Raw genomic sequence first — 22831 nt, 5'->3', positions numbered from 1 at the left:
AAAGCCGAAAAAAAAAAAAAAATTGACTGTCTCTCTACCAACCTCAGGTCAGAGATATCAACGATCAAAGACGAGCTTAAAAAATCTATCGAGAGTATACAGAATAAGCTCGACGCACATGGGGTGACTTTATCGGATTTGGAGCGAGGGGCTACAGACCACGGCACTTCGCATTAGCGAGCTAGAGGCTAGCGTCGGCTCATTGACAACTAGGGTGGCATTCCTCGATAATAGATGCGAAGATATGGAAAGTAGAATGCGGAGGAACAACATTCGTCTACTGGGAATACCGGAGGGAGTGGAGGGCCCAAGACCCACGGAGTACATGGCCCAGCTACTTCAGGAGCTGCTCGGGCTAGAGGAGAAGCCATTGCTAGACCGGGCTCACCGCACTCTGCGTAGCCGACCCAGGGATGGAGAACCCCCACGACCATTTGTCATCAGGGTGCATTTCTTTCACGTCCGCAACGACATACTGAGAAGATCGGGAGAAGCATCCCCTCTTCTACATAAGGGTAAAAGAGTCTCGATATTTGCGGACTACACAACAGCTGTGGCTAAGAGGCGGGCTAGCTTTGGAGCTGTGAAACGCCAACTACACACCTGCCCGGGCGTGAAGTTCGGCCTCATCTACCCTGCGGTTTTGAGACTGACTTTACCGGACGGTTCCATGCACAGATTCGAGGACCCGGCTATAGCGGCAGATTTCATCAACAAGAACGTGAAAGCGGCTGTTGTACCGCATGGTTTGTAACAAATGGTTGGCTAGCTGGTCTTCCTAGCAGGCTAGTTAGCAGGCCGAATGGGTGACTAACGAAGCCATCTCTGCTGGGTTCATCGACATATGAATGTCATTCTCTTCTTTATCTTTTTATTTCCAGCCCAGGTTTGCCGCCTCTAATGCCAATATCTGGGGGGTCTGCATGGCTGTTTCAGTCTGATTATTTACCATCTGCGTCGAGGTTAAACCTCTCTTAATCGAGGATAGTTTTCCTTAGACTCTATTGGGGACCATTCTATTCATGTTTGGCTTACTCTAGTTAAATGGTCACTAATCTTAGGTAGCACAGAGTAAGAGTTATCATGCTTAGCTCTAAACTTTCTTCGTATTTAGGGTTTTGCTTGCATCTCATTTGGGGAGATGCTTCGGCAAGGGCGGGTGTGAGGGAAGGGTTTGTTCATGTATATAGTTTGTATATGTTTTTTGTGCCTCTTCGTTTGTCTTTGTTTTTTTACATTTGCGCTTTTAGGTTCAACTAAGATCTTCAGTTTACATTGTACCTTGTCCTTTACACATCCTCTCTCTCTCTTAAGATATGACTCAGCCTAGTGTAGCCCATACTGCTGGAGGGAATGGCTTTAATTTTCTTACTTGGAACTGCAGGGGCATAAATAACCCAGTTAAACGTAGTAAGGTACTACACCATCTTCATCATTTGAAAGCTCACATCATCTTTCTCCAAGAAACTCATCTGAAGGTATCACAACACTCAAGTCTTAGGTGCAGATGGGTGGGTCAGGTGTTCCATTCCTCATTTCAGAGTAAGGCGAGAGGGGTGGCTATTTTACTTCACAGATCGGTACCTTTTACATGTTCTAAGGTGATCGCAGATCCCCATGGTAGATATATAATTGTCAGTGGTAGGCTGCTCAATACAAAGGTTCTTCTTGTTAATATCTATGCTCCTAATTGGGACAACGGTGATTTTTTCAAATCGGTTTTCTCTACACTCCCAGATATGTCCACCCATATGTTGATTTTAGGAGGTGACTTTAACTGTTGGTTAGACCCACAATTGGATCGATCCTCCACTAAACCTACCACCCTATCAACCTCAGCTAGAGTTGTTCGAACCTTTATGTCTGAATTCGCAGTCTCAGATCCTTGGAGAATGGTTAATCCAGCTGGGAAAGCATACTCTTTTTTCTCATCGGTCCACCACACTTTTACGCGCATAGACTACTTCCTTGTTGATGACCGGCTCCTCCACTCCATAACTTCATGTTCATATAACCCAATTGTTGTATCTGACCACGCCCCTGTTACTATGGAAGTAGCTTTTCAAAATGTTGACAATCAGCGACCGCCTTGGCGACTAAAAACCCAACTGCTCAGTAATGAACACTTTGTCAACTTTGTTTTGAGTCAAATCGACTTTTTCATGATTACAAATAGAACCCCAAACATCTCTGCGTCTACTCTCTGGGAAACTTTGAAAGCTTATATCAGAGGTGAAATTATCTCCTACACCGCACATGAGAACAAATTGAAAAGGAATAGGTTATCTATGCTAACACGCTGTATTGCCCAATTAGATGACATTTATGCCGTTTCACCATCCCCAGATATTTATAAGGAACGTTTAACTCTGCAAGCAGAATTTGACACACTATTAACAGACCAGGTTACTGAAATGCTTGTCAAGTCTAGGAGCACTTACTATGAACAAGGAGAGAAAGCCAGTAAATTATTAGCTCACAAGTTACGTCAACAATCATCATCATCTCAGATTACAAAAATTCGCACATCATCTGGGATATCATTAGATCCTGGGGGATCAATGAGGAGTTCAAGAGATTTTACCAGTCTCTATATACCTCTGAAAGTAAAGCGGATACACTGGAATTGGATAATTTCTTCCACTCACTATCTGTGCCTTCGGTCGGCCGGGATTTGGTAAAAAAATTAGAGCAGCCGATCACTGTTGAAGAACTGTCTAACGCTGTCAAATCCCTTCAATCTGGGAGAAGCCCAGGGCCTGATGGCTACCCGACAGAGTTTTATAAAAAGTTTATCACCAAAATAGCCCCTATTCTAATTGAAATGTACAATGATGCATTTGTAAATGGTGCTCTCCCACATACTCTCACTCAAGCAACCATTTGTGTTATTCTTAAAAAAACAAAGACCCTCTTGACTGTGCATCATACCGTCCAATTAGCCTGCTAAATGTGGACTATAAAATTCTAGCCAAAATTCTGGCAACGCAGCTAGAAACAGTCCTCCCATCAATTATCTCTCCGGATCAAACAGGATTTATAAAAAATAGACACTCATTCTTCAATCTCCGAAGATTATTTAATATTATATACAATCCTTCTGTCAACAATACCTCTGAAGCCATTATATCCCTGGACGCGGAGAAAGCGTTTGATCGGGTGGAATGGAAATACCTTTTTACACTCTAAATAAATTTGGCTTTGGCTCCAAATTCATGACCTGGATAAAACTTCTGTACTCATCCCCCAAGCCTCTGTCAGGACTAATAACACTCAATCAGATCGCTTCCCTCTGCAAAGATCGACACGTCAGGGTTGCCCTTTAAGTCCCTTACTGTTTGCCCTCGCCATAGAGCCACTTGCAATAGCACTTCGCTCCAACCCCCCTCATCAAAGGCATAGTCAGATACGGGCACGAACACAAACTGTCTTTATATGCAGATGATTTATTAATATACACATCCAATCTTTCTGTCTCTGTCCCTGCTGCCCTTGCCACTTTCGCATCCTTCGGTCACATATCAGGGTATAAACTAAATCTCAGTAAAAGTGAATTGATGCCACTTAACATGGCTGCAAAAAAATCCCCTTTACATAACTTGCCATTTAAAATAGCACACAGCAGTTTTATTTATCTCGGGGTACATGTCACAATTAGGTTTGAAAACCTTTTTCAAGCCAACTTTGCTCCTCTCTTAACCCGTACTAAGGACGATTTGGAACGGTGGTCTTTGCTACACCTCTCCTTAGTTGCTAGAATTAACTCTATTAAAATGAATACTCTCCCTAAATTCTTATACCTCTATCAGTGCCTTCCAATATTTCTACCCAATACATTTTTCAAAAGATCGACGGCCTAATTCTACCCTTTATATGGGACAAAAAGCCTCCTAGGATGCGAAAACAGCTCTTGCAGAGGCCCAAACCAGACGGCGGTCTAGCTCTACCAGATTTCAGATTCTATTATTGGGCCGCTAACCTTAGGATCATTCAGTACTGGTTGCAGAGCAGAGTAATATTCCCACCCCCAACTTGGCTGGAGATGGAGGCTGCCTCGTCTACACCGGCATCACTGTCTTCCCTCGCTCACTCCTCTATTACAGGCCCTTACTCCTCCTTCACCAACAATACATGTGTCAAAACAACATTGAAGATCTGGAATCAATTTAGGCGCCACTTTGGGTTTCAAACAACCTCTTCCTTGGCTCCGGTAGCCTCAAACCCAGCTTTTCCCCCATCTATGATTGATGGTGCTTTCTCAACATGGTCTAATCTCGGTATTAAAAGATTCAGAGATCTGTATACTAACAATACATTTAGTACGTTTCAACAACTATCAGCTAAATTTGGTCTCCCCAGACATCATTTTTTTAGATTCTTACAAGTCCGGAGTTACATCCGCAGCATAGATCCAGGATTCCCCAACCTTTCTAGTGGAACACAGTTCGACACATTTCTCACCCCTCTTCCTAATCAGAAAGGCACAATGTCAATAATCTATAGTCAAATTTGCTCACTACAAGCCATCTCATTAAACAATATCAAATCCTCTTGGGAGGAGGAACTGGGTGAGGAAATATCTGATGAACTATGGGAAGAGGCACTCAAAAGGGTACATAGCTCTTCTATTTGCGCTCGACACGGCCTCATCCAATGCAAACTCATTCATAGGGCCCACTGGACCAAAGCAAGACTATCAAAAATTTACAAGGATGTGAACCCTAATTGTGTTCGATGTAACCAGTCCCCTGCTAATCATGTGCACATGTTTTGGTGCTGCCCATCTCTGGTTGGTTTCTGGAAAGACATCTTTAACACACTCTCAGAATTAAGCGGCACACAGATCGAGCCAGACCCTCTCATTGCATTATTTGGAGTTTCCCTTACCCACAATACAATTGACCAAAATGAATAAGGATGTAATTGCCTTTGTCACGTTGTTAGGTAGACGATTAATTTTACTTAGATGGAAATCCTCTGCAGCCCCTTCTCATGCTCTTTGGATTAAATCTATTTTGAATTGCATAAAGTTGGAGAAAATAAAACAGACACTCAATGGGTCTGTAGACAAATTTTATGCAAAGTGGGCTCCCTTCTTTTCTTATGTCAAAAGAATACATTTCCCTGCAGTTCCAGAGTGATGTATATTTATATATTGGTGATGTAAGAAGCCTGGTATGTGCATATACGACATCTCGGATGTTAAGGACGGTAATAACTGTGCTAGCTGACCTATAACAACTGGATCAAAACAGATATTCTTCCTTTTTTTTTTTTTTTTTTTTTTTTGTTTTTTATCTTATTTATGTACTTAATGTCTATTTTTTCTTTCATGTCTGTCTCTCCATGTTTTGCTGTATCGTTGTCTTCAAATTGTTGTTCCATATTCATACCAAATAACTTTCAAGTGCAATTATTTACTAAATGCTGGTACTGAAAATTCAATAAACAAAGTATATAAAAAAAAAAAAAGAATTTCCCTGTATTTAGCGCCATCCATCATTCCTTCAATTTTGACCAGTTTCCCAGTCCCTGCTGATGAAAAACATATATAATATGCCATTTAGCAGACGCTTTTATCCAAAGCGACTTACAGTCATGCGTGCATACATTTTTTGCATACATTGATGCTGTCACCACAATGCTTCACTGTGGGGATGGTGTTCTCGGGTTGATGAGAGGTGTTGGGTTTGCACCAGACAGAGTTTTCGTTGATGGCCAAATAGCTCAATTTTAGTATCATCTGACCAGAGTACCTTCTTCCATATGTTTAGGGAGTCTCCCACATGGCTTTTGGCGAACACCAAACGTGTTTGCTTATTTATGGCCACTCTTCCGTAAAGCCCAGCTCTGTGGAGTGTATGGCTTAAAGTGGTCCTATGGACAGATACTCCAATCTCCGCTGTGGAGCTTTGCAGCTCCTTCAGGGTTATCTTTGGTCTCTTTGTTGCCTCTGATTAATGCCCTCCTTGCCTGGACCGTGAGTTTTGGTGGGCGGCCCTCTCTTGGCAGGTTTGTTGCGGTGCCATATTCTTTCCATTTTTTTATAATGGATTTAAAATGGTGCTCCGTGGGATGTTCAACGTTTCAGATATTTTTTTATAACCCAACCCTGACCTGTCTGGAGAGCTCCTTGGTCTTCATGGTGCCGCTTGCTTGGTGGTGCCCCTTGCTTAGTGGTGTTGCAGACTCTGGGGCCTTTCAGAACAGGTGTATATATACACACACTGAGATCATGAGACACTTAGATTGCACACAGGTGGACTTTATTTAACTAATTATGTGACTTCTGAAGGTAATTGGTTGCACAAGATATTATTTAGGGGCTTCATAGCAAAGGGGGTAAACAAGTTATTTTTTGAATTTCACTTCACCAATTTTGACTATGTCCATTACATGAAATCCAAATAAAAATCCATTTCAATTACAGATTGTAATGCAACAAAATAGGAAAAACGCCAAGGGGGATGAATACTTTTGCAAGGCACTGTACTTTGTATCCCTCATTTCCTCAAGTGTTTCCTTTACTTTGGCAGTTACCTGTATGTGTGTAGAGTGTGTGGGTGTGTTAAATGCCAGGCCTACTAGTATGTCTTTGATGTGCGTTTTATTAGAGGCATGGAGATGCTGCTGAGTTTAGATTACATGTCATGTCACACACTCCACAGGGAAGGGGTGTGTGTGTGTGTGTGTATATTAGCCCTGTCCCCTTCCAGCCTCTTGTTTGCTTGCACTGGACCAGAGGACTGCATTCTCTAAACGTGCACGTACGTGCACACACCCCGATGGTACAAAGACGGTGTGTGCGTGTTATGAAAATCAAGAGGAATGCATTCCGAACTAGCTCAGAACCTAATTCTGTTCCACAAACCCTCAACTCTGTGTTGTCTACTTGAGCAGATTCTTATTAAATCAGATCCAGCTCCTGAACAGCAACAGAAAACCTCTTAAAATAGAAACAACACACACACACTAGTCCAGCTCATCTCTCTATTCATCTGGTTCTCTCCCCTGCCCTCCCACTTTAGTTTGGACGTTTTCTAACCCTCTTTCTATCCCTCTCACCTTTTCCTTCCCTCCCTCCTCCACCCTCTCCTTAACCCCTCGCTCTCTTCTGAGATGTAAGTAGTTGTAGCTGGGTGTAGCCTTACCCCGCTCTCGTCTATCCCCCTCTTCAGCTTCCCCTTCCTCCTTTCTCTACCCCTCCCTCTTTGTCCCTCTGTTCTGTCCTGACACATACTTTCATCTGTCTCTCCATCTATCCATCCCTGACCATTGTCTCCCTCTCTGTCACGCTAACAGGAACTCCTAGTCTACAGTGTGTGTGGTGTTGGTTTAGTGTTTCTCTTTGTTAGGTGGAGAGCCTCTTGAAGCAGAAGACTCAATTACACTCAGACCTTTGTCCTGGCTAAGAGGGGCTGAGAGGTGTGTGTGTGTGTGTGTGTTAGGGTAGAGGTGTGTGTGTGTGTGCCAGAGACAGACAGGTGATTAATGGTCTGTCAGGGACAACAAGCTGTCTGGGGTCTCTGTCTAGGTGTGTGTGTCTGAACAACAGAACAAGACTATAGAGAACAAGGCTATACAGGACAGCTATAGGCAGAGACCAGTCACAGACAAGGGGCCAGGCCCTTTCACACACAGCCTTTGTCCCTGCTAGAATAGAACAGGTCAGATGTGTCAGAGAATATTAATGACTGTTACTGTACACCTCTTTCACTCAGATCTAGCTTTGTGTGTGTGTGTGGTTGTGTGTGCACTCACAGGTAAGGTACCATAGCTCTTTTCTCTTTCTAAGATGCTCTGAAGGTGAGACCTGCCTCAGACCGATTGACCCCCATCCTCTCTCGCTTTCTGAGACGTTTAGGGACATGTTACTTGTGTCTGTACTATACATCAGACACATGCTCTTTGGGGACACAGTGTGTATGTGTGTCAGACAGATGCCAGTTTCTTTAGGGACACTGAGGGCCAGAAGAGCTGCTCTATCTCCCGTTAAATCACTGACCCATAACTGAGCCGGTTAAACCATCAGAGCGCGTAAACACACACAGCTCCCGAGAGGAGCACAGGGATGAGAGGATGGAGGCCTGTGAATGTCATCACTCTCAGATGGAAAGGAAGAGGAGGACACACTACAGAAAGAGGAGAGGAAGAGGACATGGTCCCCTAGGGCAGCCAGAAGCCCTTCCTTCCTCACTCCCTTCTATCCTTTCAAGATTAAAATATGTCATTATGACTGATGTGACATGACAAGATAAGGTTAATGACTGGATGAGCTGTATAGTAGAATTAGAACGCAGTGGCTGTACAGTAACATGCTATACATGACGTCAGAGCTCAGGGTCTCCGCTTCACATTGGGCAACTTTTTCTTGTCTGAGTGAGCGTATTGCTGTAAATTACGAGGACTTGATGTATTTTGAAAGATGAGACGTTGAGGATTATAATGAATACCGCTTTTATATCATACAAGCCAAACACCTGTGAGTCCAAATGTGCACTTCACATTTCCATATCACAAAACCAGTGGTGTAAAGTACTTACTAAAAAATACTTTAAAGTCCTAGTTTTTTTTTGGTATGTGTACTTTATTATTTATATTTGACAACTTTTATTTCACTACATTCCTAAAGAAAATGTACTTTTACGCCATACATTTTCCCTGACACCCAAAAGTACTCGTTACATTTTGAATGCTTAGCAGGACAGGAAAATGGTCCATGTCACACACGTATCAAGAGAACATCCCTGGTCATCCCTACTGCCTTTGATCCGGTGAACTCACTAAACACAAATGCTTCATTTGTAAATGATGTCTAAGTGTTGGAGTGTGCCCCCGGCTATCCGTAAATTAAAAAACAAGAAAATGGTGCCGTCTTGTTTGCTTAATATAAGAAATTTGAAATTATTAATACTCTTACATTTGATACTTAAGTATATTTTAGCAATTACATTTACTTTTGATATTTAAGTATATTTAAAACCAAATACTTTCAGACTTTTACTCAAGTAGTATTTTACTGGGTGACTTTCACTTGAGTCATTTTCTATTAAGGCATCTTTACTTTTACTCAAGTATGACAATTGGGTACTTTTTCCAACACTGCATAAACCGCATGTCATAGTGTCAACGTTTATGATCACTATGTTTGTACAAGATGACATGGTGTTATACCCTGGGTTGTCCTGAACAGAATGAGCCTGTTTGTTGTATTGATAAGAATATGTTGCACACCACGTATCTGAATGCACGCATGACTCCATTCTGTTAGCACCAAAATTACAATCTGCTTCTCTGAATTGCCTTGTGAAAGCCTAACACTAAGATCTTATTTGATAATTTAGCTAGTCATGTTGGCAATAGAATAAGTTTTCAAATTATGCTCACCTGACCCAGATTGCGAATTTATAATGGTCCGTTTTTGGATTGCGTAAACATCAACAGTAATTGTGTAAAGGCGGGGATGCTGTGCTGTGTTCCAAACAAAACAACTACAAGTGTGCTTGCTCTAGTTCCTCAGTGGCACAGCTAAGAGAGCTTTAAAAATAGAATAGTACATTGAAATTACTTAGGAACTGTGCACACTTTGGAGAGGTGAGTGGCCACTTGGAAACACCAGTCAGACCTCTCACTCAAACCCTTGTTTTATATTGCATCTACACCAAATTTTCCAATAATATTCCTGTCATGTTACTGAATGTATGCAGAGCATTTTCTGATTTCGTTATCAACAAACGCGGCGAAAAGTATAGTAAATGTAAAACGCACATAAAATCAACAGTGTAATGTTTGGATTCAGTCTTGACTCAGGTGAACCATTGTGTCCTCACCTTTAGTCTAATACTTTTCCCATAATCTCCAAACCTTTTAATTGCTGCCACGGTTATGCATTCCATATTTCTTCTGTAAGAAACATTTAAATGTAGCCCTATCCATATAGGGTAATTTCCATGAGTGTAAAGGGTTAATAGGAGTAGGTATGGATGTTGTCTCAGTTTTCAAATACACATCTTCTCTCCACAATCTCTCTTCTCCTGCCTTCCTTCCTTCTCCTCCCTCTGTAGTCTCATCCCCCTCTCCTCTCCTTCCTTCTCACTTTCTCTGTGGTGACAGAAGGCCTCAGATCCCATTACAGGCCATTATAGAGAGCCTGTAATGGGATGAAGAGAGGTGGATGGGGGGTGAGAAAGGTAAAGGGAGGGAGGGTGGTGGAGAGGGGGAGCTTTTGTCCCGTTAGATCAGATAAAAACACTAATGCTATTAGGCAGTCACACACTAATGGTCTAAAAGCCACACAGTAACAATGATGGGACATCACACACACACACACACACACACACACACTAGGTAGGGACACAGGGGAATACTAGCACAGGCATCACACACACAGCGAAGAGGGACAAGATTCATGGTTTGAGGTCAGCTCCAGAGGTCTCTCAACACCAACACACTGAACGCTGTTGTCGTCATCATCACACACACAGACATGAACTAGTTACAACTGTTCTAGATAGGACATTTACTCTCTTCTCACAACCCACAGTTATGACACGGTATGCAGTATGCACTGCAGTATGTGAGTGTGTGTGTGACAGGGCAGACCGCTCCTGTGAGTGTGTGTGTGTGTGTGTGTGTGTGTGTGGACGGAGGAGAACCTAAACCGGATGCCATATCCTACATATCTTTGCTTACCATAATAATATGCGTAAACATGTTTAATTGCTTGCACAAAAGTTTAAATGGTTTGAAGTACAAGTGTTTTTCTATAACCCTGTGACCCAGATCACACAGAATTCTCAGAGGCCTCAACTTGTGACAATCCAACCTTGAACTTGCTTAAGCTGCTGAATATCACTCTCTGTACACAAATCAGCAGATGCCTCACTGTTCTCATTGTTCAATTGAAAGATAAATGAGATTCATGTCACCCAATGTCTGTAATGATGCATGTATACGTAATTCAGAATGACTATATAGTCTTGAGACTCATTTGCTTCTTAGCCATTAGGGCTTTTTAACCACTGCTTTTGACATACTGTAAACATGCCATGCTATTAATTTTGTACTATGCTCTTGCATCTAAGATGTAACTTGTCCTTACAATACTGTATTAAATGTGTTACTTCAACCACACCATGGCTGAGTCTCCCCTCTTTCCAGCCAAATAAACGTATCAGAAATTAGAGGTCTACAGAGTGTGTACACAATCTCCAGCGGGACAAACGGATCCAGATGGGAACTCTGGGATCACATTCCCAACAAGAAACCATCCACCTGAGGGCGCGCGCACACACACACACACACACACACACACACTACGGCAAATAACGCTAATCAGGATCATGTTCCCTGCTCTCAGGAATGTGTGTACTATGTTGCCAGTGCCTTGGGAGCCATGGTGGTTATTGGTAGTCATCACAATGAAATCATGAGGACCATGACTCTGGGTCATCTAGTTTGCCTCTACATGTGTTCCAGTCCCCTAGCAGGCAGACACTACCCAGTACCCTGCTTTATCCCAGGGGACATGGAACAAATGATAGTTCACTCCAACATCAAGATGTTTCCAACCCTCAAGACATGAGCGGAGTCTACACATTAGATGATATGGGACTTGGACTCATCTCAATATTAGACCCCTTTAAAAGGCCTGGAACCTGCTGCTTTTGGAGTTAACGATCACTTCATACAATAATTGTATTACACATTTCCTCGGAAATCCATTGGGTGTGGTGTTATGAGGTAAACGCTAGCTGTAACATTCTGTTTTCCTCTGATGCCATATCCTGTACCAGAGAGAATCAATTAGCTCCGCCTTAAGCTGATTGCTGGCTTTGATACGCAGGTATAGCAGTATACAGTTACACACCCTCTAGCTCACAAACACACACAATTCACAGCCAACAGAATCCAGCGCCTGTATACATATGCAGGAGGTTCTTTGAACGATAGTAAGAAATTCTTCCAAGAAAAATCTAAAATAGTGCTCCAAATTGTTACTAAGTAATTTTACTTAGAATGCGCAGTAGGGGGAAACAGTGCCACTGGCCACCCCACCACCATTGTTATACAGTGGGGAAAAAAAGTATTTAGTCAGCCACCAATTGTGCAAGTTCTCCCACTTAAAAAGATGAGAGAGGCCTGTAATTTTCATCATAGGTACACATCAACTATGACAGACAAATTGAGAAAAAAATCCAGAAAATCACATTGTAGGATTTTTTATGAATTTATTAGCAAATTATGGTGGAAAATAAGTATTTGGTCACCTAGAAACAAGCAAGATTTCTGGCTCTCACAGACCTGTAACTTCTTCTTTAAGAGGCTCCTCTGTCCTCCACTCGTTACCTGTATTAATGGCACCTGTTTGAACTTGTTATCAGTATAAAAGACACCTGTCCACAACCTCAAACAGTCACACTCCAAACTCCACTATGGCCAAGCCCAAAGAGCTGTCAAAGGACACCAGAAACAAAATTGTAGACCTGCACCAGGCTGGGAAGACTGAATCTGCAATAGGTAAGCAGCTTGGTTTGAAGAAATCAACTGTGGGAGCAATTATTAGGAAATGGAAGACATACAAGACCACTGATAATCTCCCTCGATCTGGGGCTCCACGCAAGATCTCACCCCGTGGGGTCAAAATGATCACAAGAACGGTGAGCAAAAATCCCAGAACCACACGGGGGGACCTAGTGAATGACCTGCAGAGAGCTGGGACCAAAGTAACAAAGCCTACCATCAGTAACACACTACGCCGCCAGGGACTCAAATCCTTCAGTGCAAGACGTGTCCCCCTGCTTAAGCCAGTACATGTCCAGGCCCGTCTGAAGTTTGCTAGAGTGCATTTGGATGATCCAGAAGAGGATTGGGAGAATGTCATATGGTCAGATGAAACCAAAATATAACTTTTTGGTAAAAACTCAACTCGTCGTGTTTGGAGGACAAAGAATGCTGAGTTGCATCCAAAGAACACCATACCTACTGTGAAGCATGGGGGTGGAAACATCATGCTTTGGGGCTGTTTTTCTGCAAAGGGACCAGGACGAGTGATCCGTGTAAAGGAAAGAATGAATGGGGCCATGTATCGTGAGATTTTGAGTGAAAACCTCCTTCCATCAGCAAGGGCATTGAAGATGAAACGTGGCTGGGTCTTTCAGCATGACAATGATCCCAAACACAACGCCCGGGCAACGATGGAGTGGCTTCGTAAGAAGCATTTCAAGGTCCTGGAGTGGCCTAGCCAGTCTCCAGATCTCAACCCCATAGAAAATCTTTGGAGGGAGTTGAAAGTCCATGTTGCCCAGCGACAGCCCCAAAACATCACTGCTCTAGAGGAGATCTGCATGGAGGAATGGGCCAAAATACCAGCAACAGTGTGTGAAAACCTTGTGAAGACTTACAGAAAACGTTTGACCTGTGTCATTGCCAACAAAGGGTATATAACAAAGTATTGAAAAAACTTTTGTTATTGACCAAATACTTATTTTCCACCATAATTTGCAAATAAATTCATTAAAAATCCTACAATGTGATTTCTGGATTTTTTTTTCTCGTTTTGTCTGTCATAGTTGACGTGTACCTATGATGAAAATTACAGGCCTCTCTCATCTTTTTAACTGGGAGAACTTGCACAATTGGTGGCTGACTAAATACTTTTTTCCCCCACTGTATGTCGTTATCAATAAAGCGTCACAATACCCCCCGTCTCCGCTAAAACCATTGACAACTGCATGCCATTTTCAAGGGATTGTTAAATAAATGTTAATTATTTGGTTGTAATATCATCACCTATTGAAGAGCATAGTCAGAACTACACATTTCAGATTTTTGCATGCAAAACAATTGCGCACATTTTGCTCAGCTCTATCAGAGTTACAGTGGGGAGAACAAGTATTTGATACACTGCCGATTTTGCAGGTTTTCCTACTTACAAAGCATGTAGAGGTCTGTAATATTTTATCATAGGTACACTTCAACTGTGAGAGACGGAATCTAAAACAAAAATCCAGAAAATCACATTGTATGATTTAAGTAATTACATTTGCTTTTTATTGCATGACATAAGTATTTGATACATCAGAAAAGCAGAACTTAATATTTGGTACAGAAACCTTTGTTTGCAATTACAGCGATCATACGTTTCCTGTAGGTCTTGACCAGGTTTGCACACACTGCAGCAGGGATTTTGGCCCACTCCTCCATACAGACCATCTCCAGATCCTTCAGGTTTCGGGGCTGTCGCTGGGCAATACAGACTTTCAGCTCCCTCCAAAGATTTTCTATTGGGTTCAGGTCTGGAGACTGGCTAGGCCACTCCAGGACCTTGAGATGCTTCTTACGGAGCCACTCCTTAGTTGCCCTGGCTGTGTGTTTCGGGTCATTGTCATGCTGGAAGACCCAGCCACGACCCATCTTCAATGCTCTTACTGAGGGAAGGAGATTGTTGGCCATTACCGCGATACATGGCCCCATCCATCTTCCCCTCAATACGGTGCAGTCGTCCTGTCCCCTTTGCAGAAAAGCATCCCCAAAGAATGATGTTTCCACCTCCATGCTTCACGGTTGGGATGGTGTTCTTGGGGTTGTACTCATCCTTCTTCTTCCTCCAAACACGGCGAGTGGAGTTTAGACCAAAAAGCTCTATTTTTGTCTAATCAGACCACATGACCTTCTCCCATTCCTCCTCTGGATCATCCAGATGGTCATTGGCTAACTTCAGACGGGCGCTGGCTTGAGCAGGGGGACCTTGCGTGCGCTGCAGGATTTTAATCCATGACGGCGTAGTGTGTTACTAATGGTTTTCTTTGAGACTGTGGTCCCAGCTCTCTTCAGGTCATTGACCAGGTCCTGCCGTGTAGTTCTGGGCTGATCCCTCACCTTCCTCATGATCATTGATGCCCCACGAGGTGAGATCTTGCATGGAGCCCCAGACCGAGGTTGATTGACCGTCATCTTGAACTTCTTCCATTTTCTAATAATTGCGCCAACAGTTGTTGCCTTCTCACCAAGCTGCTTGCCTATTGTCCTGTAGCCCATCCCAGCCTTGTGCAGGTCTACAATTTAATCCCTGATGTCCTTACACAGCTCTCTGGTCTTGGCCATTGTGGAGAGGTTGGAGTCTGTTTGATTGAGTGTGTGGACAGGTGTCTTTTATACTGGTAACGAGTTCAAACAGGTGCAGTTAATACAGGTAATGAGTGGAGAACAGGAGGGCTTCTTAAAGAAAAACTAACAGGTCTGTGAGAGCCGGAATTCTTACTGGTTGGTAGGTGATCAAATACTTATGTCATGCAATAAAATGCAAATTAATTACTTAAAAATCATACAATGTGATTTTCTGGATTTTTGTTTTAGATTCCGTCTCTCACAGTTGAAGTGTACCTATGATAAAAATTACAGACCTCTACATGCTTTGTAAGTAGGAAAACCTGCAAAATCGGCAGTGTATCAAATACTTGTTCTCCCCACTGTATATAGCAAGTACTTGCATGCTTTTCATGATCAGTAAACATCAATGGATTATGTAATACGTGAGGGTAGCATTGGTAGCTCTCAATGTTGGCCACCATTAATTGGATATTTGAGTGATAAAATAAAATTATACCTGATAAGTACGAGTGGTTTAATATAATTTCCCCATCCTTTGTGGGCTCTGCCTGTCAAGCAGCAGAAGGGCGCATTTGCCGATGTACTGTTAGCTGATAATGTTTACTTTGAAAGCTACCAGTAGAAACTTCGTACAGTTGGCTAAATATATAGTGGTAAGTAGACCTAATGTACTTTTTTCCTCCAACCAATGTAAGCCTACCTAGCAAAGTTAGCCAACATTCCCTTTTCAACTTAGTTTTTAAGTATTTAATCGCGATTGCTGCTGAAAGTTAGGCACAAATATCATACCCGCCCAAAAATGCTAACCTCCACTGTTATTGTAATGGTTATATGATATTATATTTGTGCGTCTAACTTTTTCACTCATCATTATTCACAATTCATTCAGGACTATCTGTAATCATGGTAGCATCCACATTAATGTAGAAGTGTTTAGAAACATACGGTATCTTATTTACAATAAAAGTGACTTGAGAATAACAATACATGATTTACCATTAGGTAGCTTAGTGGTTAAGAGCGTTGTGCCAGTAACCGAAAGGTCGCTGGTTCTAATCCCCGAGCCGACTAGGTGAAAAATCTGTCGATGTGCCCTTGAGCAAGGCACTTAACCCTAATTGCTCCTGTAAGTCGCTCTGGATAAGAGCGTCTGCTAAATGAATAAAATGTAAAATGTAAAAATGTACTTCAAATCCGAAGTGCTGGAGTACAGAGCCAAAACAACAACAAATGTGTCACTGTCCCAATACTTTTGGAGCTCACTGTATATGGCTAGTTAAGAAGCTAATTTTAAGTGGATAAACTAGATGGCTATATCCAAATATTGTTTAATTTGCTTGCCATCTATTATAGTGGTGATGACAGTAGCGTGAATGACTACTTTACCAGGACAAGGACTTGCCAATGTCAAGCTCTTTCCAAAAGCCTACTCTCTGATGAAGCAAGCTAAATGACACGTCATTTGCTTATCTAGCTAGCTAGCTACATGCCAAATAGATAGGCTACCCTCACGCACCTGAAATTACATTTTCAATTGATGTTTACTGATCATGAAAAGCATGCAGTTACTTGCTGTATAACTCTGATGCTAGAACTAGCTAAATGTGGAATGATCGGAAATGTGACGTTCTGACTATGCTCTTCAAGAGGTGATATTAAAACCAAATAGTTAGCTATACAACATTTATTTAACAATCCCTTGAAAACGGAAAGTAGTTGTCAATGGTTTTAGCGGAGCTGGGGGTCTCCTTGCCCCCCAGCAGTCAAATCAAACACTCAGCACCGTATTGCCGTTTTATTTAACAACCTATTGTTTCTGTTGCTGCGCAGCATGATAAAAAAAGAAATTGCAGTACATATTGCGCACTGATGTCTGAGGGGAAAAAACTGTGTTCGTTGCTTGCAGTAACTTCTTTGTTGTTGTGATATCTCAAACAGACGGGGCAGTTTCACCATTAAGGAGTCCAGCTATAAGAGTCCATTTGTAACAATTAATAAACGTTGTGAACATGCTGTCATTTCTCAACCCTCACATCAGCTGTGTTACACGCACACTGCTTGGCCCAAAACACTGGTGTGTGTGTGTGTGTGTAAGGGTGTGTGGATGTTTTGTGCTGCTTGGCCCGGTTGCAGCTGACCGCAAGGCTTCAAGACAACGCCAAAAAACAGCAGCAACTAGCCATATAAGACCATACTACTGCCGTCCTATCTTTTCTAATACCTCCTTCTCTCGCTCTCCCAGTCTCTCTCTCTCTGATGTGAACTGTGCAGTACTAAATCTGTTAAAGCACACATTCCTGGTACGGCTTTTTCTGACCTGCCGCTGGAAGAGAGACTGGCTTATATTACACACAGACACACAGGGCCCAGGTTGAGTGTGTGTTTTTGTGGGATTCTTACCTTGGCGAAGAACACTGAGAGATGAGTCTCACTGCCAAGGATCCATATAGGGAACTTCGGAGACTTCAGGAACGCACCTACCTGAAACACACATACAAACCACAACTGGAGCAAAGCAGTTCTGATTCGGACTCCAGACTGACTTTACTGTCTGAACCCAGACCAGGTTCGTTTTACAGACTCTAAAGTATTTCTGATGCCAGTTCAACTGACAGGAGGAATGATCAGGGAATACAATCGGATGTCGTAATAAAATATGTACAGTAATAGAGAAGAGAAGGCTATGTGATATTGTTGCTAATACAATGGTTGTTCAATGGGCAGGTTTATAGCATGAACATACCAATGTACCCAGGTCTAACTCAGCTACCCAGACTTACTCAGCTATTCTACTACTCTACTGTAGTCCCGGCTCCTTACACATTTACATTTACATTTTAGTCATTTAGCAGACGCTCTTATCCAGAGCGACTTACAGTTGGTGAGTGCACTTTTTTTTTTTTTTTTCATACTGGTCCCCCGTGGGAATCGAACCCACAACCCTGGGTTCCATGCTCTACCAACTGAGCTACACCCTAGTCTCCAAAGGGTGAAAATCTGTCTTTTTTCTTTTCTGTAAAATGTTATTCTCGCCCTCGAATCTCCCAGTATGTGTGAGTGTGGGGTGTGTGTAGGGTTGGGGTTAGGACTATTGCCTCCAAACACATTTTCACATGGGAGCTTGCAGAGTGGTTTGTGTTTTCCACCACTATCCAGATCATAAATGTCCTACTACACAGAGTCAGTCACACACAAGTGTCAGTATGTGTGAGAGAGGGAGTGTGTATGAGAATGGGATTATTTGTGGTGCTGATTCTATCACAGCATGTTTGAATCTCTCTCCGCAATCATTCGAGACTAGTGAACAAGAACACAAACTCACCACCATGGTTTGGACATAACAAGCCTGAAGGAATGTCAGTATGTGTGTGTGTGTTCGTACCTTGCAGTAGCGTAGTGACTCCATGAGAGTGAGGAAGCCCACTGATGCCTGGTTGTGGATACCATGGAGCTCTGAGGAAAAGAGAGAGGCCCAGCTTAGACCCAAAAAACTTTAAGTGAAACAACTTCTTTGGACAGTCTCTGTGTGCATGTTCCCCCAGTGAAAGTGTGGCTGATCACTGCCATCTAGTGTTCAGCTGTGGGATGACAGTCACCAGGAGACGACAACTTCTCCGTAACACCATTAGTAAACTGAGCAATAAATAGTTGCTTCTTCATAATGCACATTGAAGAAAAGTTTCAAATTAAATCACGCTGCCAGATAATGAGGTTTATTGCACAACACTTTGCACTAAGAAAATGTCATCCGCTGTGTGTGTTCGATTCCCACAGGGGACCAGTACGAAAAAAGTATGAAAATGTATGCACTCAATACTGTAAGTCGCTCTGGATAAGAGCATCTGCTAAATGACTAAAATGTAAAAATAATTGTGTCAGTGTGTGTGGAGTACTTACTCATGCCAGAGCACTCCCTGTCTCCGTCCCACACATTAGAGACAGCATGGCCCGTCACTAACAGGTTAACAAGATTCTGACTGCAGAGAGAAAGAAAGGTAGTGGCTTAACCTTTTTGGAACATCCCTTAGCTCAAGTTGTCAAAAGAAATGTAGCTGATAAAGATTAAATAAAGTGAGGGATCAGGGGACGTACCTGCCGTGGCCATAGACTGGATCTATGAGAGGCTCTGTAGTATCTTCAATCTCATTCTTTATGTTCTCTATCCCCTGTAGACACAAAGAGAAAGTGGTTACATGCACACACACAGAGTAATACACACCCACACACAAACACACGCAGAGCCTTACCTTGGTGAGGATGACAGAGTAGAGGAAGAGCAGGACTCCACAGCGCCCTTTCCAGGTTTCGTAGAGAGACACAACTTCCTCTCTAAGCTCTGATAATGACTTCACAATACGCTTCCTGTAGAGGTTAGAGGTCAAAGGTCAGGGGCTAGAGGTGAGCGAGAGCACCTCTAACGAAATCACACTAATTTAGAGGTCAGAGACAGGAGGGGGGTTCAGGTTACTGTAGGTATAATAATCATACAACTACTGAACAGTTACTAAAACTTTATTGTATAGCAGTCATTTAAAGTCACACTGCTATGACTGTGCAGTAGTTCATGCTGACAGTGTTGTATGATGTCATTACGCAATGTGCCAGATGGCAATCTAATGCTCCTCTGGCAGAGAATCAAAGACTGTGTGTGTGTCTCATTAAGGAATCAGTGAGGAGTGTGTGTGCCGAGTCAGCAGGTTGTAAATCATTATCGAGAAACTCCAGTCACACACACAGGCTTAGCCAATCCCAGACAGATGGAGACACACACACACACTAGTGTTCCTGATTTTCCTGCAATGCAGTGCTCCTTTCATCTCCATGAAGTCATGGCCAATAGAGAGACGAGCCACAGTCAGTAGAGTTACTTACTGGAGGATGCTGTGAAACCGCTCAAAGCCAAGATCCTCAGCAGCCAAAGCAGCTACACACAGGAGACACACACAGAGATGCAAACACACACACGTTTTAGCATCACACTCCGAGCAGTTAAGTGAAACAACTTAGGTAACGCTGACAGAACACAATGTCATTATTTTAGATAATGTGACAGTGACTGCAATACTATTCACTATCTAGTCTACCCACTATCATATGCAATGATTAATACCATCTCACTACAGCAATGCAGTTATTCATATTAGATGGGTATTAGTGGATTGATGAGTAGTGGGACTCACTAGGTTGCTGGTCTTGTATGTTCTGGCTGGTCTCTGGACCCCCTGTGAGGGGTGTGTGAGTGGTAGTGTGGGGGCTCTGTCCCTTGGCCCAGGTCACTAGGCAGTAGGAGGTAGTGGAGGAGGTAGAGCAGGCCTGTTCCAGGATCTCAGCCAGAGTAGAACACAGGGCCGCTTTCTGCTCCTCCACTACAAGGAACACATACAATGAGAATCAGATTCATTGATTGCCAAGGTGCTGTCTGAAGATATAGCCTAGGTTTCCATAGAAATATAAACCCAGTTATGATGCGTCTCCAGTTACAACTTTCTCTGTTAAACAGGGTCAGGGCAGGGTTTCCCAAACTCGGTCCTCGGGATCCAAAGGGGTGCATGTTTTGTTTTTTTCCCTTGCACTACACAGCCGATTCAAATAATTAACTAATCAACAAGCTTTAATCATTTGTATCAGCAGTGTAGTATTGTCGTGGAAATTCTAATCAAGTGAGACAGACTTTGTCATTTCTTCAAACAATCATCTTTATTTGTTATAGATTCATTATTGCAATAATGGAGCTGGTCAACGACCACCCGTAGTTGATTAGTTGAGAGCCCAACAGGAAATGCTGACGTCTTATATAGTGGACCTAAAAATGCTTAATCATGGCTGGTTCCACCCCTCCCTGGCAGATCAGGGCATCATACGCTACCTTGTGTTCATACAAACAAGTGATAACGTTACTCCTTTCTGTTCAAGCCAGCCTCTGTTCTCCTCATATCTCCACACAGCTGTGCCCTTGAACAGATATGAGAAGAACACTGAGGCTTTTTTTCCTGATGCCGTGTGACCAAGTTGAACAGAAGCAGAGTGGAAAAACACCAGCTCCTTCTTACAAGACCTTCAAAACAGACAGTTGGAAATGTACAGGTTTAAGGCTTATACAGCGCATTAAAATAACAGTTTGTAATTTTGCCACGACAAGTGTACGGGCAAAAACCAAAACGTGCTTCCCTTGGGGTCCCGAGGACCGAGTTTGGGAAATGCTGGGTTAGGGTTAGAGGTCAGGGTTACCTGTGATGTGTCTCCAGTTAGAACTCTCTCTGTTAAACAAGATGTTCTTCAGAAGGAAGGCCTGCAGGAAACACACAATCAGGAAATATTCTACAAGCATCTCTACACCAGTAGGATCAAAAAAGCAATAATAAATATAAACAGTATAATAAACAGTAGTAGAGAAGGCTTCTCAGCTGAGTGCCTGTCAGCTGACTTCCAGAAAGTGCTATCTAAGAAGATGTGTGCCTGTCGTGATATCATCACCCTGGTAACAGACACTGTCACATTATCTACCTGGGCCACCTAACTCATGTTTTTGTGTAAGGTTATGCACTGTCTGGTCTGGTGACTGGTCCATACCTGTACAGGAGCAATGACAGCGCAGGGTCCTCCTTCAAACTGCTCCAGTGCTGTGTGTTCTGTCTCACTGAAGACCAACCCTGTAAAATAGGAATCACATCAGTCACTTCTTTTGCCCCACCACTACCTGGTTCAACACTGACAATGTCTGGATTGTGTTCAGGTTAGAGGGGGTTACAGAGGGGTGCACCAGAATGGAGCGAAGCAGAGGTGAGGCCGCTTACCTTGGGTCCATCTCCGAAAGATTGAAGCGGACATCCCGTTACTGCCTGGTCTTTCCCAAACTATATCCACAACCTCTTTATTTAACTCCCCCATCTCTCCTTACCTTACACTGGTCCTACAGCCCTGGCTAACGGTTAGCTGGCTAGCTAACTACAATCAAATACAGAGCTGTCACTGCGCACACAGCCACGGTCCCGTTCGGATTTTCCAGGAACTGGTGCTTCGCTTCCCTCGGCAGACGGGGCTGGTGGCATCCGCCACAACGAAGCTCCGTGACAGGGCAGTCTCCCCGGTCTGACCAGCGGACAGGCGGGAGATATGAGCATCAACGTTAGTTAGTTAGTTAACCTAGCTAATGTTAGGTGGGCCCACTACTCCAGCAAAGCAGCGTGCGTAAACTAGCTACCTAACGTTAGCTGCCTAGCTAATTGGTCAGCTGTCCAGATTGATAACAATAAATTAGCGAGCCAGGCTGTTAGCGAACTGCTCAATTCCCCTTGCTCCAAGTCGTACCGTCCTTGCTAGCCTGCTAACGTTAACTCGTTAGTACCAGTTTGCAACGTTAGCTAGCTAAATGCATCACGTTTTGATGTTCCAAATAGAGGCGGTGGCAGTTTAAATTCAGGTCTAACTTTCGTTTAGTCCATTTTTAGGAGGCAAAAGCCTGTAATGGACATCCGAAGTAGTACAAATATATGCTTATTGTCGGTATCAAATACTAGCTAGCCGTCTGTCATTCTATTTACAACAGCTGTTTGGAAATGTGTATTGAGTGACGTAAACGCTCGTAGCTGTGGATTGGGCCAAATCCAGAATGTTCTTAAGGCACGGGCTCCAGCTTGGCAGCCCATTGGTGAGTTCAGAATGTCATTTATCCACGTCATATCTTTCCCGCCTATTTTCCCGTCTACATTACCTCAGTGAC

The 22831-nt window shown here is 43.0% G+C and overlaps 1 protein-coding gene across 1 annotated transcript in view; it reads right to left on the bottom strand.

The window, feature by feature from the left end:
- LOC121586253 (ubiquitin carboxyl-terminal hydrolase MINDY-3) overlaps positions 1–22696 on the bottom strand; it is a 45525-nt gene extending 22829 nt beyond the window's left edge. The window contains exons 1-10 of the mRNA XM_045225988.1: positions 21906–22696; positions 21682–21761; positions 21340–21400; positions 20292–20477; positions 19984–20035; positions 19359–19473; positions 19204–19277; positions 19009–19088; positions 18494–18564; positions 17512–17592 (exon numbers count right to left, since the gene is read on the bottom strand). Of these exons, the coding sequence (XP_045081923.1) occupies positions 17512–17592; positions 18494–18564; positions 19009–19088; positions 19204–19277; positions 19359–19473; positions 19984–20035; positions 20292–20477; positions 21340–21400; positions 21682–21761; positions 21906–21999 (894 nt within the window). The 5' untranslated portion in view covers positions 22000–22696. The remainder of the gene's footprint in view (positions 1–17511; positions 17593–18493; positions 18565–19008; positions 19089–19203; positions 19278–19358; positions 19474–19983; positions 20036–20291; positions 20478–21339; positions 21401–21681; positions 21762–21905) is intronic.
- Between the last annotated feature and the right edge of the window lie 135 nt (positions 22697–22831).

Source organism: Coregonus clupeaformis, chromosome 17, assembly GCF_020615455.1.
Source record: "Coregonus clupeaformis isolate EN_2021a chromosome 17, ASM2061545v1, whole genome shotgun sequence".
NCBI lineage: Eukaryota > Metazoa > Chordata > Actinopteri > Salmoniformes > Salmonidae > Coregonus > Coregonus clupeaformis.
Note: the sequence above shows the minus strand (reverse complement) of the source record. Positions and strands in the feature narration are given on the sequence as shown.